Raw genomic sequence first — 16,950 nt, forward strand, 5'->3', positions numbered from 1 at the left:
GACCACTTGCCCGCACATGGGCTCCTCTGCTGCTGGCCGGTGCAGCACTGTGGAGAGCGTGGCCTGGAGTGCCGGAGCCCGGGGAGGCAGCCTGGCTGGTCACCTTGCCTGGCAGGGCCACGCCCATGGTGTTCCTATGGGGGAACCAAGAGGTGATCGTCTTCCTGACAGAGTGCTGCCTGCGTCATTCAGACCCTTTTAGGACGAAAAATAAAAGGAGAACTGGGCTAGAAAAGTTGTCCATTGAAAACTCAGTTGGTTTCGTCCTGACGTTGAAAAGGAAGAAATAAGCTCTAAAACCTCAAGATTTATTGGAGGCATTTCATCACAGTTCTTGGAGACAGGTTTTAGTGTCTCAGCTCTTTTGAAGATAAAGTCTGTGTTAAAGAAAATGCTTCCAGTGTTGTGATCTAAATTGACAGTGTAATGAACAGGTAGTAGGCAGTGCAAGAGTACCTCACAAACCTCCCCCAACCAGCATGCAGGCTCCGTGGGGGCAAGGTCATCGTCATGGGGCAAGGCACATTGGAAACCCAGACCCCTGGAGTGTCTAAGGCCAAAATAAATACTTTTGAGGGAGGCGCTGGGCTGGGCTGTGAATAAAACCACACTGGTTTTATCCTGTTTGACAAAGAAGCAGCTGCTAGGATGATTAAGACCCAGGGGCTTTGAGTCAGGCCGCCCTGTCTGTATTCAAGTCTGGGGTGGCTCTTAAGAGCTGTATATGACCCTGGGCTAGTAGTCACTTAGAGCCCCCAAGTGGAGATGGTAGCATTTTTCTTGCAGGGTTGTTTTAAGAACGAAATGAGACAAGTGTGTACAAAGGTTCCAAACCAGTGGGCACTGCTGCCAGTATGAGAAATAGTAACTTTGCTGTGAGTCAGAGGCCATTGGTGTCTGTCAGCCACGTCATTCTCCTATAGACTTCACCAGCTTTGACTTCACACCCTGAATTCTGTCTTATCTACTTATTTGATAGCCATAAATCTGTTAGAAGACTTCCTACTTCACTCTATTGTATAACATAGGCAATTATAGCCATTGTCTTACAATAGCTTACAATAAGGGAGTAGAATCTGCAAAAATACTGAATCACTGTGCTGTACCCCTGAAACTAATATTGTAAATCAACTACACTTCCAATTTTTTTTTTTTTTTAAGAAAGAATCACCAGGAATTCCCTGGCAGTCCACTGGTTAGGACTCTGCACTTTCACTGCCGTGGGCCCGGGTTCAATCCCTGGTTGAGGAACTAAGATCCCACCAGCTGTGTGGTGTGGCCAAAATAATAAATAAGCAGTTAATTTTAAAAGGACCCCTGATCCCAGATCACCATAACAACAAAAAAGACTTCAGGTTCTAATTAATTTGTTTAGGCCTTTATCTCCAGAAATACCTATTTGGTGAGCTTTCTTTTTTTTTTTTTTTTCCATTTATTTTTATTAGTTGGAGGCTAATTACTTTACATCATTGCAGTGGTTTTTGTCATACATTGAAATGAATTAGCCTTGGATTTACATGTATTCCCCATCCCGGTCCCCCCTCCCACCTCCCTCTCCACCCGCCCTCTGGGTCTTCCCAGTGCACCAGGCCCGAACACTTGTCTCATGCACCCAACCTGGGCTGGTGATCTGTTTCACCCTAGATAATATACATGTTTCGATGCTGTTCTCTTGAAACATCCCACCCTCGCCTTCTCCCAGAGTCCACAAGTCTGTTCTATACCTCTGAGTCTCTTTTTCTGTTTTGCATATAGGGTTATCGTTACCATCTTTCTAAATTCCATATATATGTGTTAGTATACTGTAATGGTCTTTATCTTTCTGGCTTACTTTGCTCTGTATAATGGGCTCCAGTTTCATCCATCTCATTAGAACTGATTCAAATGAATTCTTTTTAATGGCTGAGTAATATTCCATGGTTTTGGTGAGCTTTCTTAAATACCTAGTTTTTCTATTTTAACTGCGAAAGTCTTTCCACTAGTTGGCAACCACATGTTGGGGGTTGTATCAAAACGCATCTTTTTCGCTGGAAAGTTAACATCCCTCCTTTTCTTTAGGATGGCGTTGGCTGGGGGCAAATGACTGGGTGGTGCCCCTGGCCTCGTCTCCCACCCTGTCCCTCCGTCCTTCCATCCTTTTCCTACCACTGACCGCTGGGGTCTCCCCCTCCCCGGAGCTGGCACTCAGAGCCCTCCAGCCCTGGAAGCTCAGTCAGGCTTTGTAGAGGAGGGAGGTCTGCATATGTCTGCTCTAATTCCCTACATCCTGATCTCTCTTTTCTCTGCTTTTATTGTCAAATACAGCGTATTCAGAGAAATCTGTAGAAGTCAAAGTACAGTTTAGTGAAGAATGATAAAGACTATGTAGCCAGACCCCTGGGTCAAGAGTTAGGACAGTGTCAACACCCTCCAAGCCTCCCACGTATCTCTTCCAAACGCGGGGACTACCTCTTCCCCTCTGCCATCCACTCTCCTGACCCTCCGTTCTTGAAGATGGTCAGGATCACGGGGGGAATTGCTGAGCTCCCGGGTCCTCTGCTTACTTCCCAGTCCCGCACCCTCCACCAGTCGTTTCAGCCCTAGAGTACGCTCCGCTCACGCTCTGTCCTGCCCCACTCTCTCCTCTTGCCTCTGATGATACCACAGTCTGTTTTTCTTCTTCCTCTGTGTTCCTTCTTAGATGGCCTTTGTGGCCTCTGCTCATCTCACGGGTGTCTCCTGACCTGAGAACCCAGGCTGGGTGCTGTGGTGAGTTGAGAACAGTCTGGAGTCACCCAGAGGGGCCACCTGCAGAGTCCTGAGGCTTCGCTGTGTCTCACTGTGTGGTGTTTTCTCACACTACTTTTGGCACCAAATATATAAGTTGTTGTTGTTTTTTTTTCCCTACACCAAATCTGTGTAGTTTTTCCACACTGAGTAATTCTCTAAGACCAACTGTGCTGTGCTTAGTCGCCCAGTCGTGTCCGACTCTCTCGACCCCATGGACAGTAGCCCACCAGGCTCCTCTGTCCATGGGGACTCTCTTGGGTATTCAGCAATTCAATTTAGTTCTGACAGTAACTCCTGGAGTTAATGAAGACCCCACAGGTTAAAGGGCAACTAAGGGCACTCAGGAAATGTTAAGGAATCTGGGACACAGACCAAATATATATTTTTCATTATGCCAAACTCATCTTTTCTAGAACTCAGCTTCCTCAAGGCCCTTCATTAGAGGTGTCTTGGATCCTAATTTGGTTAGGACTCAGTGAGACACTGGGAGTTGTATGGTTGGCACAGTAGGCTCTCTATAGATGGTAGCTGCCCCTGAAACCATAGGGTGGCGTTTCAGGGGGCTCCAAAGGGGCTTCCCTGGTAGCTCAGAAGGTAAAGAATCTGCCTGCAGTGCAGGAGACCTGGGTTTGATCCCTGGGTCGGGAAGATCCCCTGGAGAAGGAAATGGCAACCTGCTCCAGTATTCTTGGCTAGAGAATCCCATGAACAGAGGAGCCTGGTCCTACATGGTCCTACATGGACTGGGCTACAGTCCATGGGATCGCAGGAGTCGGACACAACTTAGTGACTAAACCATTCCACAGAGGAGTTCTTGTCCTTTATGTCTCAGTGCAAAAAGAATTTAGCGAGAGGCAAAATGATAGATAAGAAGTGATTTATTAGAATAGGATGCTTGTGAGGCTTATAAACAGCTGGGCGAGAGGGCTACAGTTTTATAATCAAAGAAAAAGTGGGGAGAGTAAAAAGACCACTTCTTTTTCCTCATTTTTTTTTTTTTTAAGTAGATGTCATGCCTCTATCATCAGCTCCTCCTCCAGGTTGAGTGGGGGACTTTTTTTGTCCCTACCTAATTAAGCCAAGATGGTCATGGCACTGTGAAAATGTTATTTCAGGTCTCAGTACAATGAGGGTCTTTACTTTGAAATGTCACCTTTCCATAAATTATTGCTTTTAATGTGTGCACAGAGCATGTCCTAGGGGCCGTTAACTTACTGAGCTCACTGGGCAGGATGTGGGTCCCATGCCACCGTTGTTTTATTGTCTGGGGGCATGTCTCGTGCTTTCGCTGCACGGTTTTGTTGCTCAGGAAGCCTGCTTGGTTTTGTAGTTAAGCAAACCTTTTTTCTTTTTTTTTTTTAAACCTGTTTTCTTAAGTGATTATTAACTTCTAGAGGTCTCCCATATTTTTTTTCACTTACAATCCCTTAGTGGGATCAGCTATTTAATTACCTACCTTGTCCCTTTACTGTGTCTCTCTCTCTGTCATCAGTACTATGATCGATCTCATGGTACTGCGGCTGTCAGGGCTCAGTATGGGCTGAAGGGGTGTAAGCCTCCTCTCTCATGGGTGTGTAGAACTGACTCCAGCCAGTCACAGAGCCCAGTGGTGTTGAACACCTGTCTGGGGCCAGGCTTTGGGAACTGAAAGCAAGCCCAGGGTAGATGCTAGCTGCTCTTCCGTGGTATGTATGCTGTGTGCGATGTAGTTTTGTGTGAGGTCTGGGAGAACACAGTGGGTTCCTCAGGGGAGGGGGCCTGGAACAGGTCAATCGGGGAAATTCAGAGGAAATGCCAGATTCCAGTTGAGCCTCAAGGGATGAATAGGTGCTTGCTGGGCACAGGGTATGGAAGGGTGGGGCATATTGTAGGAGGTCCCATTCTCTGGGACTGGAGTAGGATCGTGGACTCAGGGCCCTGGGGGGCTGGGTATGTGATGGAAATGGGCAAGTGAGGAGATGGGCCAGCGGTCTGTGAGACCCAGAGGTTGTTCTCCTACTAAGTCCCAGCCAGTTGTGTTACATCACGGGACTTTTAAGGGCAATTTTTCAGGAGCAGCTGAAAGTTGGATTTTTTTTTTTTAATTTTTGGTTTCACTGGGTCTTCATGGCAGTGTGAGGACTTTCGCTAGTTGTGGCACAGGCTCAGCAGTTGTGATGCATGGGCTTAATTGCCCCACAGCCAGCATATGGGATGTTAGTTCCTACACCAAGGATTGAACCCGAATCCCCTGCATTGGGAGGTAGGTTATTAACCACCAGGGAAGCCCCTGGATTATTTTTTCTTTTAAAGAATTTCTTATTTATATGAAATGTCCAGGATAAGCAAATCCTTAGAGACAGAAAACTGATTGGTAGTTGCCTAGGATTCAGGGAAAGAATGAAGAATTAACTGCTAATGAGGTTTGTTTTGGAAGTGCTAAAAATGTTCTAAAATTAGATTGTGGTGAATTATATCTCAATAAAGCTGTTATTAAAATCCTATGTGATAGCAGCCATCCAGGGGTAACCACTTAATACAGGGGTGTAATACTCTAGAATTCCCTAGACTGTCTTTCACAAGTAGATGTATGTTGTGATATGTGAATGCCAAAAAATGAAACCGTTAAAGTCAAACTTTCCCATTTGAACTATCTTGAGTGTCTTCCAGGTTAAATATAACTATATCATTAGTTTTGAGGACTGCATACTGTTCCAATTGGAAATACCATTTTACTTAACAAGTCCTTGATTCTTAAGTATTTTATCTTCAGTTTTTTGCTCTTTTAAATAACATGATGAACATCCTTATGCTTAGACCTTTTTGCAACTAGTATGCTAATTTAAGACGATTTAAGAAGTATGCGGAGTACATCATGAGAAACGCTGGGCTGGAAGAAGCACAAGCTGGAATCAAAATTGCCGGGAGAAGTATCAATAACCTCAGATATGCAGATGACACCACCCTTATGGCAGAAAGTGAAGAGGAACTAAAAAGCCTTTTGATGAAAGTGAAAGAGGAGAGTGAAAAAGTTGACCTAAAGCTTAACATTCAGAAAACTAAGATCATGGCATCTGGTCCCATCACTTCATGGCAAATAGATGGGGAGACAGTGGAAACAGTGTCACACTTTATTTTTCTGGGCTCCAAAATCACTGCAGATGGTTATTGCAGCCATGAAATTAAAAGACGCTTACTCCTTGGAAGGAAAGTTATGACCAACCTAGAGAGCATATTAAAAAGTAGAGACATTACTTTGCCAACAAAGGTCTGTCTGGTCAAGGCTATGGTTTTTCCAGTGGTCCTGTATGGATGTGAGAGTTGGACTGTGAAGAAAGCTGAGGGTCGAAGAATTGATGCTTTTGAACTGTAATGTTGGAGAAGACTCTTGAGAGTCCCTTGGATTGCAAGGAGATCCAACCAGTCCATCCTAAAGGAGATCAGTCCTGGGTGTTCATTGGAAGGACTGATGCTGAAGCTGAAACTCCAATACTTTGGCCACCTCATGTGAAGAGTTGACTCATTGGAAAAGACCCTGATGCTGGGAGGGATTGGGGGCAGGAGGAGAAGGGGACGACAGAGGATGAGATGGCTGGATGGCATCACTGACTCAATGGGCATGAGTTTGAGTAAACTCTGGGAGTTGGTAATGGACAGGGAGGCCTGGCATGCTGCGATTCATGGGGTCGCAAAGAGTTGGATACGACTGAGCGACTGCACTGAACTGAACTAAAGAAGTATGCTGTTTAAGATTTCCAAATGTGGAATTCATAGACAAATAACATGCACATCTTCAGAGGAGATTGGGCATATTCAGGGTGGTATAGCTGTAGACACATGAACCTCTTCAAAATCTCAGCATTTTATCATAAAACATTTCCCCTTGTTTCTGAGTAGCCTTTGGTTTAGGAAGTGTCTTTATCCCTGCAGCTCCTTACCCAGAGCTGGGTGTAACTAAATGCGTCCAGGTTTAACTTTGTGAAACATTTGTCCTGGCTTCACGCTGGTCACCACTGAAAACTGCCCTGCTGGTAGACCTCTCTGGGTAGAGTTTGTAGTTGTTCTTCACTGCTCTCCATGAGCAGGGACAGAGATGCTGGCCAGAAGTGTGGCAGGAGCTGCTACAGGGCTCAGGACTGTTAGGAGGTGAATGTTGCCTTTTGCCATCTTTAAGAAGGAGATGGCCCCCAAAGCCAGGCCAGCCGGCAGGACCCACCTGGTATTGATGATACAGTCGAGCTAGCACCTAAGCAGTGTAGGGTTTTGCCTGGTTTTTCTTTCGCTGTAGAGATCATAGAGGTGCTCTGGTATGACCCAAGCTGTGGGGGCCTAATACACAAGCGGAAATACCAGCAGTAACAATAAACGTGCAGGGAACCCTAAGTGTGGACTAGGCACACGCTTGGCTTTTCATGTACGCTGTTCCACCCAGTGCTTGAAACAACTCCGGAGGGGTGGGAGGCTGTGCCCACATATGACACGAGAGGCAAAGTGGCCCATCCACAGGACCCTCGTCTGGGTGTTTCTATGAATCACTGTACTGTATTCCCCTGCACAAGTAAGACAGGAACTAAATCTTTGAAGCGTTGGATTTGTAACCTGATTTGCTTTGCAAGGAGCTTAGGGGAAAGTCCTCTAGGCTTTAGCATCGTGGAGACTTGAGAGCCCACGCACAGGAAGAGAAGTGTGAGGCCTGGCTCAGTGTGTCCTCCAGGTCTGAGAGCTGTACTTTTTACATGTCACAAATGCATGAAGGGGTTTCACCAGTTTAAATCCTTTCTTGTCCATAGGAGGATTTGAACGTGTTTTGAAAAGAAGACAATAGAACTTTACCTGGTAATTAGTGAATGTGTCCTTGTGGGTTAGCAGTTTGGTTTCTATAATAGGTCATTAATAAATGGTAATTTAACATGGTGACTTCCTTGGTGGTCCAGTGGTTAAGGCTCTGAGCTTCCTCTGCAGGGGGCATGGGTTCAATACCTGGTCAGAAAAAATGATCCCCCATTTGACCTTGAGGCAAGGTCAGAAAAGAAGAAAGAAAGAAATGGTAACATGATGTGTTTGGTTAAAATGTGGATTTTTCTGTGGTGGTGTATCAAGCAGCATCATTAGTTATTAAATTAAAGAGGATTAATAGCATCCGCTTTGCCTTCCTCTGTGTGATCAATACCCCTGGGCCACCAAAACAAAAATAAGGAGCCATCAGAGAGGCTGGGTATTGTGCTTTTTATGTCAAAAGTTCTTCAGTGGTTTTTTCAGACAAAACCGACAATGATCCTTTTGCGACTTTATCTTATTCTTTAGGATTTGGTCAACACTGGACTCAGCACTTTCTTTTTCTTTATTGCTTCGATCGTACTGGCTGCTTTAAACCACAAAACCGGAGCAGAAATTGCTGCCGTGGTAAGTGAACTCAAGAGGTCAAAACAAGGCTGGTTCATACACTTTCTGTGCCTTGTTCCTCTGTCCCCTGGGCTTCTGTCCTACTGCTTTTCCTTTAGCTTCTCCTTTGCTAATGATGTCACTGGGCCAGCGGAGGCCCCAGTTCCTTCAGTGCTGTGATTCTTAAAGTGTGGTCCCTGCAACGGCAGCATCACCCGGGAGTTTGTTGGAGATGGCGTTCTCAGCCTTCCCCAGAGCTGCCGAATTGGCAGTGTGTTTTAACAAGCTCTCAGATGCACACTGTGGTTTGAGCACCTCTGTTTCAGTCTCTGTCCAGCGGAGCCCTGGATGCCTGAAAGGGCTGTTGCTTTTAAGGGCCTTCCCTGCCAGGGTGGGGTGTTCATGAAGAAGATGCAGTCTGGACACCACATGGCAGTCAGCATAGTAGAGGGTGAGGGCGGAGGATGGGACCAGGTAATGTAAGACTGTCTCTGTGCTCTGCCTTTCTTTATTGTTTGGTATTTACAAAGAATATGCAGCACTTTTATAACTGAGAGGATGGTTAAAAGGTTTAGTGAGAATACTAAACTATGAGCTCTCCAAGGTATCACTCAATAGGTTCATCAGTCATTATCTAATCATTAAAACACCACCACTTTTCACTCTCAAGCTGTCCCCCCAGAGCTGCCCACATGAGAGGCAGTGGGGCTGGGGGGCTAAGATATGGAATGCTGGGCCTTGTGGCTTGATTTGGGGTCACACTTGAGACTCTGATTTTTCATCTACATGGTGTTTTGTCTACATGGTATTTCTCCCGGGGACCAGTGTCATGAAGGTCTGTAAAAGAGGCCCTTCTGTGATCTTTTTTTCCTTGTAGATCCAGAATACTTCGAAAGAGACCTGAGGCTGCCTTTCTGTGGGTCACACGACTATGAACTTGGCCAGGGTCTGACAGTTGGACATTTAGTGGGACTGGGTGTTGGCGTTACAGCCAGGAGAGGCTAATGCACCTTGCTCACTGTAAGCTGCCCAGGGGCCCTGCGGACTAACCCGGCTTGTGTCTTGTAGATATTCGGCTTCTTGGCAACAGCAGCCTACGCGGTGAACACGTTCCTGGCTGTGCAGAAGTGGAGGGTCAGCCTCCGGCAGCAGAGCGCCAACGACTACATCCGCGCCCGTACTGAGTCCAGAGATGTGGACAGCAGGCCCGAGATCCAGCGCCTGGACACGTGAGGACGCACTGGAGTCTTCTTCCCTCTGGTCCTCATGCCCGTCCTTTCAATCAAGTTTTTCTTTTCCTCATCACATCAGATTATCATGTGACTAAGTCGAATTTCGTCCTCCTTGGTAACAGTTCATTCTGGGAAAGGGCTTTCACGGTGGCCCTGATGGTGGCTGCAGGAGGCAGGGGACCCTGTGCCCAGCCTTGCACACAGAGGTGGTAGGAGGGGCCTCTCCCCCTCCCCCCCATCCTCTGGTTTGGTGGTCGTGGGAGCCAGTGTCCTCGCGGGCCGCCGTGTCCACTTCACTGTCCCTGAGCACAGGCTTTGAGGCTGACTCTGAGCCACCCCCACATGTGTATTCATGATGGGTCAGGACTTTGGATTAAATGGGGGCTGCTAGGAGAGGAAAAAACAAATATCAAGGAGTGAAACTTTATGGTTGGAACAGTGGGTCAGCAGTGATTTCTGGGCAACCCCCACAGAGGCCCTGGATGCGTTTTAGTCTTGCTGCCAGGATGCCCCTCTACCCATTGTTTTCCATGCCTGGGGGCACCGGGACCCCAGCACGAGCATGGGAAGCCAGGTGTGACACCAAGGGTCTCGGCGGTGGGTGTGCCCGCCGGGTGCTTTGCTGGCTCTGGGCTTCATGGAGGTGGGGGAGGCTGGCCGCCTCTTGGCTGGGCTCCAGGGGAGGTCACCATCTGTTTCCTACCCTGCTGAGACGTCCCTGGAATCATCTTCCTGAATCCCAGAGGCTCCTCCAAGAAAACGGGGACCATCTTGTTTTCCAGTTTCCTACCTTCCCTGAATACACTGAGGCTGGACTGCAGATTTTCTGTCATCTTACCTTCTCAGATAAAAGCCACAGAAGAAATACAGTCTGTTCCACCAGCCCGGACCCTTGCCCATTTGCTGGCCTCATGGACCACAGATGGGGGACACGCCTCTGTTTCAAGGGTGTGTCATGATTTTCAAGGCATGCCTGAGAAGAGTTCTAGAGTGAATTCTGAGTGGCTCCGTCTAGGATTTGAAAACTACTTGAATCTGCACCGCGACACCCCCTTTCACTGATGTTTCGGAGGGCGGCGACCCTGTACCTCAGGGTCATAACTATGAACACCTATCTTTGAGGCTGTCAGGGAACATTCTAGTTACATAAGGTGTTGTATGAATTCTCGATAAAGTGGAGATTATTGTGGTGACTAAGTTACACAAGCCCCTGCGATGCTGTAGTTTCTTGTTTTTTTTCTGTTGGAGACTAATTGTTCCTCTTACGGAAAATTTGTTTTTACGTGTCGGGTTTTCACTCTCTTAACTGTCCTTAATGTTTACAGACCTCTCTCTAGCTCTAATAAGTTTGTGTTTCGCCCTCACCAAGGAAAAGAACGCTCACTGCTGGTGGGAAGATTTTGCATTAATGAGGAGAGTCCCCAGGAGCTTGTGCTAGTGAGCGCTTACAGCTTCAGCAGCAGGCAGTGTCACGAGAGAGGGGGTCTGGGGGAGCAGAGCCTGTGTGAGGCTGGCATTGCCTTCTGCAGAGCGGAGCAGCGTACAGTTCCCTGCACCGGTGGCCTCGTCAGGAAGCACTGCTTGGCTGGGGACCCTGCAGGAAATGGTACTGTGCCGTCTCTGAAGGGTCGGGGTTAGGGCTCCCTGAACCGAACATCCTATACAACTCAAGTTCTGCTGAAGTTCCTTTCTGGGGCCATGACCCAGGCCACCTGGTCTGCTCAGAGAGCCAGCTTGTCTGGGGGTAAGTGACCTCCCACTGTCCCTGCCTAGGGCAGCCAGGCCTGGTCACGGCGGGTCTGACTGAGCCCTCTTCCCATGGATGTTGTGAGGCAGTACAAGCCAGGCTTCACAAACCTCATACCTGTTATGTATAGTGACTTTTGAGGAGATTATGACATCTGGATTTTATCTGTTCATTTTATATATTTATTTTGCATTTGTGGAGTGTATATGCTTCGTCAAAATGGGGCTTATTGCTCTCTGAGAATTCCATTTAAAAACAGGGTTACAAAGACTCAGCCTTGCATCAGATGGGGCCCACTTGGAAGGACCACCCTGAACTTTATCAGAAATCTCCCTCTGGGATTCATGTTACTTGGCCTCAATAAAAAGCTGCCTTTGAAGTGAGATTGGAAAAAAGAAGACTCTTCAGGCGAGGGTTGTTGCCCAAGTTTTTCCAAGTCACTTCAATACAACCAGTTTATCATCTGGTTGAAAGGAGCCTGTTGGTATCCTGAGGATGTGTTGTCAGCTGCAAGGAACAGTTCTGAAGCCCATTGAAGTTGTACACGCTGACAGATGATAAAAAGTGGTGACACCTTGTGCCATAGACCACTTAGGAATTAATTTACATCTTAGTGTTAGAGTCTTGGAATTATTTATGTCCCTGTAACTATTTAATGTCCTCTGTGCCATGAGGCTTTCCCATGGTTTTTGTAAATATATTTCTTTATATTTAATTAGCTCCCAGTATAGCCGAACGTGACCAGATATGCTGATTGGCGTACTGTAGAGTCATAAGTCTTGTCACGTGGTGAGAAGGAAGGAAGGAATATGGTTGTCTAGTATGAATGGAAAGACACTTGCATTTTCTTTATGTTGTTTCTGTGTACAAACAAGACAATCTAGATTTGGGGAGGCTTAAAAGGGCTTTTTTTTTTTTTTGCAAATTGAAATAAGCTTATTTCTGCATTTAATAGTTGTAATATGGACCAGTGTCAGTTTGGTTTAGGAAATTTTTAAGACTGAGGCAATCTTAGTGTTTTTTAATTTTCTGGTGGGATGATGTTGGCATTCACAGTTGATGCCCAACTTGTATATGTTTGAATTTGTTCTTGGAGACTGGATGGTTGAAACCCTCAAGCATTTGGTGGAACCTCTGGTGGTTTTAGATGGATGCAAACACTGACGTCTTCAGAGAAAGTTTATCCTGGCATCGATCTGGTTGATGTATTTTTTCTTTTCTCTGATTCTCCTTTACCCTCCCTTCACATTGCCGAAGACATGGGAGGGGGGTGGGGTACATTAGCCCTTTCATACAGAGAGATTCCAGTCATGAGAGCCTAAAGATACTTGTCAGCTCTATATAAAGCTGGGGAAGGCACTGGCAGTTACAGATTAAAACCTCATAGCAGAAGTTCTATTTGAAGTAAAGGAAACAGATTTTCACCCTGCAGCAAGTCATTCAAGAGAGACTACCTTTGCCCACAGAAAGGCAAGAATGTTGACGCCTGCCCAGTCCCAATATCCATGTCTTCCTTGGCAGCTTGAACCAAAGTGCCAATGTGGATGGAGCCCAGGCTGGCTGCAGGGAAGCTGGGGACCCAGCCTGGTTCTGGGGCCTTGGCTTTGGGAGGTGGATGTCAGCCCCTACCCTTTGGACACCATCACTGTCCCTTGGCTAAAGGCTCATTCCTGTGGGTAGGCATGGGGTGCATCTGACCCCACCCCATGTCAGAGGCTTCTTGAGAGAGCTTGGTGACTCAGTTGAAAACATTCCTAGTCTTTTAAAGTTTGCAGTTTCATTCGCCTTTCTTTGAGGCTTTCTGAGTGACTCAGTCTTGGGTTGAGCCACAGGCAGCCTCTGAGATTAAGCACTAACTCTGGTCTGCAAATGTATGTGAATTCCTGCTTGCAGAAAATGACCCTTGAATCCCCCCTCCATGTGTCATGTGTGTGGCCCAAGCTCACCTTTTCTCATAGACTCACCTGTGCTGTTTTGGAAGGAACCCCTAGCCTCTCCATGTGTTTAAGAGGTGGACCAAGTTCCTCATCTCAGGCTGTACAAGATTTTCTGTGGGCTGTTCCTAGAATCTGCCCTAACAGAGTGTGGAGAAAACACATGGCCACCTTAGTGATTCTGGGAGGCAGTGATGATGTAAGTGGGTCCCGGTATGCCACCCATGTTCCAAACAAAGCAACCATGAAGTCTTTGTGCCCAGGCCCGATAGTCATTTTCTCCACATGTGGTTTACAGGAAAATGTGATACTAAGCAGATAGCAAAAGGCAAAAACAACTCAGCTGAGGGCTGCTTCTAAATTGATTGTCTCAACCACATAAAAAATTGCTTCCTGCTCTAGTGACTGCCATTAGCAAGTGAGATCGCCAGACATGTTTCTAGCTCCTGGTGAAGTGTGCAGAACCCAGGGGCTCTTATTTCATCAGCACCCACTCCCAGGACCAGCTCAGTGACAGCTGATGAGGAGGGAGCCTGAGAGGTGAGCGGAGGGAGGAGGAGGCCCAGACCGTCTGCTGTGGGCCTGTCGAGCGTGCTGGAAATGGTTACCCAGCCAGGCTGTAGTTGGTTAACTACCTTCCTGTCCTCTTTGGAAAAGCAAGGTCTTGTATTCTGGCTCCACTTGAGAGCAGGAGCCGAATGTTGCGACCAGAGTGCCTGGGCACTGCTGGGCTCTTTGTGTGAGTTTGGGAACTCACAGGTGTGGACAGGTGATTCAGATTCTGATCTGGGGGCCCCCTTAGAGGGGACACAGACCTAACACCCCCTGCCTCGAGCCGTGTAAACCTTCCTGGCTCTTTGTAAAACCTCCCATTTCTTCTTTCCTCAGAAGATATAGCTGAAATTGTAACTGTCTGGTTGAGAAGGTAATTTGAAATCTTTGTGGCTCTTTACATTTATTTAGAAACTGTTTCTGCCCTCAATATCTGTTAGATCTAGAATAATTTTTTTTCTCAAAGTTTAATGTTTGTTTATCTTTAGCTTTTCTTCATACCAGTAAATGGCATTTATATACTTACAGGCTTGAAACTCCATTTTTTGGTTTAGATTATATTCTCATTTCATTTGGATGTAATTTCTCAGCCTTGGGGATTTATTTTTTCCTTTCTTGTTTTTATTATTCTATAAACATTAAAAAAAATTACCCACCAGCCCGCCGAGTCTAAATCAGTGGCAATTTGCCTAACGTTTAGTTTATGGATCCTTGAATCATGTATCTTTTTCACAGGGTTAGTTTGTTGTCTAGTTTTTATTCCAAGACTTCAGTCTGGGTGACTGCTATCTGGACACCCTGGCATGTCGTGTCTCCTTTGGGATGCATTCTGCACAGGGCCGAGAGCCTTCATGAAGGGGTTAATAGCCTGGACTCCAGTGAGCTACATCAGAACTTTCATTTAGAGTAGGACCTTGTCTCAAATGACCTTAATCAGCTTTGCTGGCAGGATTAGGGTGAGGCCTGAAGTTTCTTTTCACCATTGCGCCTCAGAAGAGAGAACGCGTGACACAATTGATTTGACGAGGATTCAGTAATAATCTGAAACTATCCAATTTGAGTCATCTTGGGAGGATGCTGCTGAAACCCAGTAGGAGGCACCCCTTTTATCAGGACAGCCACCCGAAGGAACGGTCAGGAAGCGAGGACGGCATGGGAGCCTGGTGCCCAGGCAGGCAGGGCCGCGTCTGGCTGCTTCCCTTTGTGGCCCATTTTGCTTTCCTGCCTTTTCCAGAATCGACTTCACAAGTTTCAGGACTTTGCTCTTCTCTCTGCAGATGTGAGGAAGGCAGATACTTGGGGCTTGGAGGGAAAACTGACTGGTCCAAAGCCTCCTGGGGGAGCTCAAGGGTGGGACGCAATGTGCACCGCCCCCGTCCCCCCAGGACTGGCCCAGGCCCAAGGCCTCACCCCGCTCCCAGCTCTTGTCACTCGTTTGAAAACGAGTTTTCAAACCCTGCCTCATGATGAAACTGACGTATGTGGATAAAACCCATGCTTTTTCTAAGCAATAAGAGAACGCCAGGGGGCGAAACTATTTGTATATGTTGAAATTTGTAGGGGTTCAGGAACCCGTGGCAAAAACACTTAGCTATTTATTACAAGTATGACTGTATTTTTTCCTTTTCCCAAAGTAGGTAATTATGTCTTTGTATATTTTAAGACAAATAATAATCACTTCACCTTCGGTGCCTTCTGTGTGTCAGTCACATAAACACTCCGTCAATCATGGAATTGAAAAAGATGTACATTTGGTTAAACAAGATAACACTATTTTTGTAGCATGATTTTAGATTGTGTCCTTTTAATATTGCTTTCAGCAATGCTAGTTTTGAGGTTCGGACGTTTTCCCTTTAAAACTTCATTATGTATTTTAAAAAAGAAAAAAAAAATCCAACCCCTCAGCTTTCCCTGTCTCTTCTCTGCTGCTTTCTCCCCAACATCTCGTTTCTGCTTAAACAGTCTGAGAGTAAGAGTATATTTCTGTGAAATAGTTATTAATCAGTATAACTGCATTTGGCTTTTTTTTTTTACTCACTTGCTACTTCTGAACAGCCACTGCTCACCTCAAATGGTAAGAGGAAAGTGGTTCCATAAGAACAGAACAGATCATTCTCGGTGCTCTGACTTCCCCTTCTTTGGGTCTGAAATGGTGACAAGCCCTTTCCCGGTTGCTGCCTGTCTTCCAGATCGCTCAGGCCATTCTCTTCCTTGGCCACCAGCTTCCCTCTGCCCGTGTGAGACGTCCTGGGGCAGGAGTGGGAGTAGGGATTCTGCTGGTCTCGGCTTCATCTTCCACTCAGATCTCTGATTGGTTCATGGATGCCCTGGATAGGTTCGATGGCCCTTTCTGGTTTCTGGCCCAAACATACTAGATTCCATGCTATGACGAACTTGATGAAGACACAGATGACCTTTTGCTTTCCCGCCCCTGCAGGACTGAGTAATGTCTGGTCAAGAGAAATCTTGAGGAAACTAGCTGAGCCCATTTAAAATGAAGGAATGGATTTATTGAAACATAAAATTTTTTTTTTCCTGCTTTGAAGGGTCAGACAGAATGTGTCATATTTTGTAACAAAGGAAGACGAGTCAGATGGCTGATAATTCCCATGTGACTACTCTGGTACTTGGCCCAGTGGTACTTGGGGGAGGGGCAATGTTAATTTAATAACTACTACACTTTGCTTCTTAAAAAGTCTATTTCCTTTAACAGTGTAGATGCAGCTGTGGGGTGAGCTGAAGTGATGTGTGTTCGGCAAACTTCAGTTTATGCTATTGGTTGGTCCGAGCTCCCATCCTGGCTTCTGAGGCTGGTGTGGGCACCACCCAGCTGCCACCAGCCCCAGATTTGACTATCCATTCAGAGTGGTTTGGGGGCCCCAGAGCCTTCGCTCCTGTTGGTTTATTCCTGACAGCCTACAGAACCTCACACTGCCCTCAGTTTTCCCCCTTTATTTCTTTTGAAGGACCAATTTTTTCATGGTACTTGCCCTGATTGTTTTCATAGTGTTCAAATCTGTATTTTTGTATGTAGAGGGAAATAATTTTCTCAACACTAATCGCTAATAAATATTGTATTGTCATGAAGGAGTTCTTGTTTAATAAACGGACATGTAAAAACAGTATCTTCTCTTTCTTCACTCTGCCTTGCTCCCGCCCCTTCAAAGGCTGTGGCCCAGATCCTGAAACAGGCCTGTGAGTTGGGGGCCAAACAGCCACAGTGGGGGGTGAGGACACTTCGGTATTGCTGTCGACTGGTGGCTTGGCCAGGGCTGGCAAAGTGGAGCCACCCCTGGCAGCCCGTCGGCTTTTGCAGGTTCTACTTTCACACATATTTTCAGAACACATTACACAT

The 16,950-nt window shown here is 46.5% G+C and overlaps 1 protein-coding gene across 1 annotated transcript in view; it reads left to right on the forward strand.

Moving 5' to 3' along the window:
• Positions 1-16,717, forward strand: part of CMTM4 (CKLF like MARVEL transmembrane domain containing 4) — a 79,934-nt gene extending 63,217 nt beyond the window's left edge. The window contains exons 3-4 of the mRNA XM_020884899.2: positions 8,053-8,151; positions 9,199-16,717. Of these exons, the coding sequence (XP_020740558.1) occupies positions 8,053-8,151; positions 9,199-9,363 (264 nt within the window). The 3' untranslated portion in view covers positions 9,364-16,717. The remainder of the gene's footprint in view (positions 1-8,052; positions 8,152-9,198) is intronic.
• Positions 16,718-16,950: the final 233 nt, after the last annotated feature.

The sequence above is a fragment of the Odocoileus virginianus genome, chromosome 20, assembly GCF_023699985.2.
Source record: "Odocoileus virginianus isolate 20LAN1187 ecotype Illinois chromosome 20, Ovbor_1.2, whole genome shotgun sequence".
Lineage (NCBI taxonomy): Eukaryota > Metazoa > Chordata > Mammalia > Artiodactyla > Cervidae > Odocoileus > Odocoileus virginianus.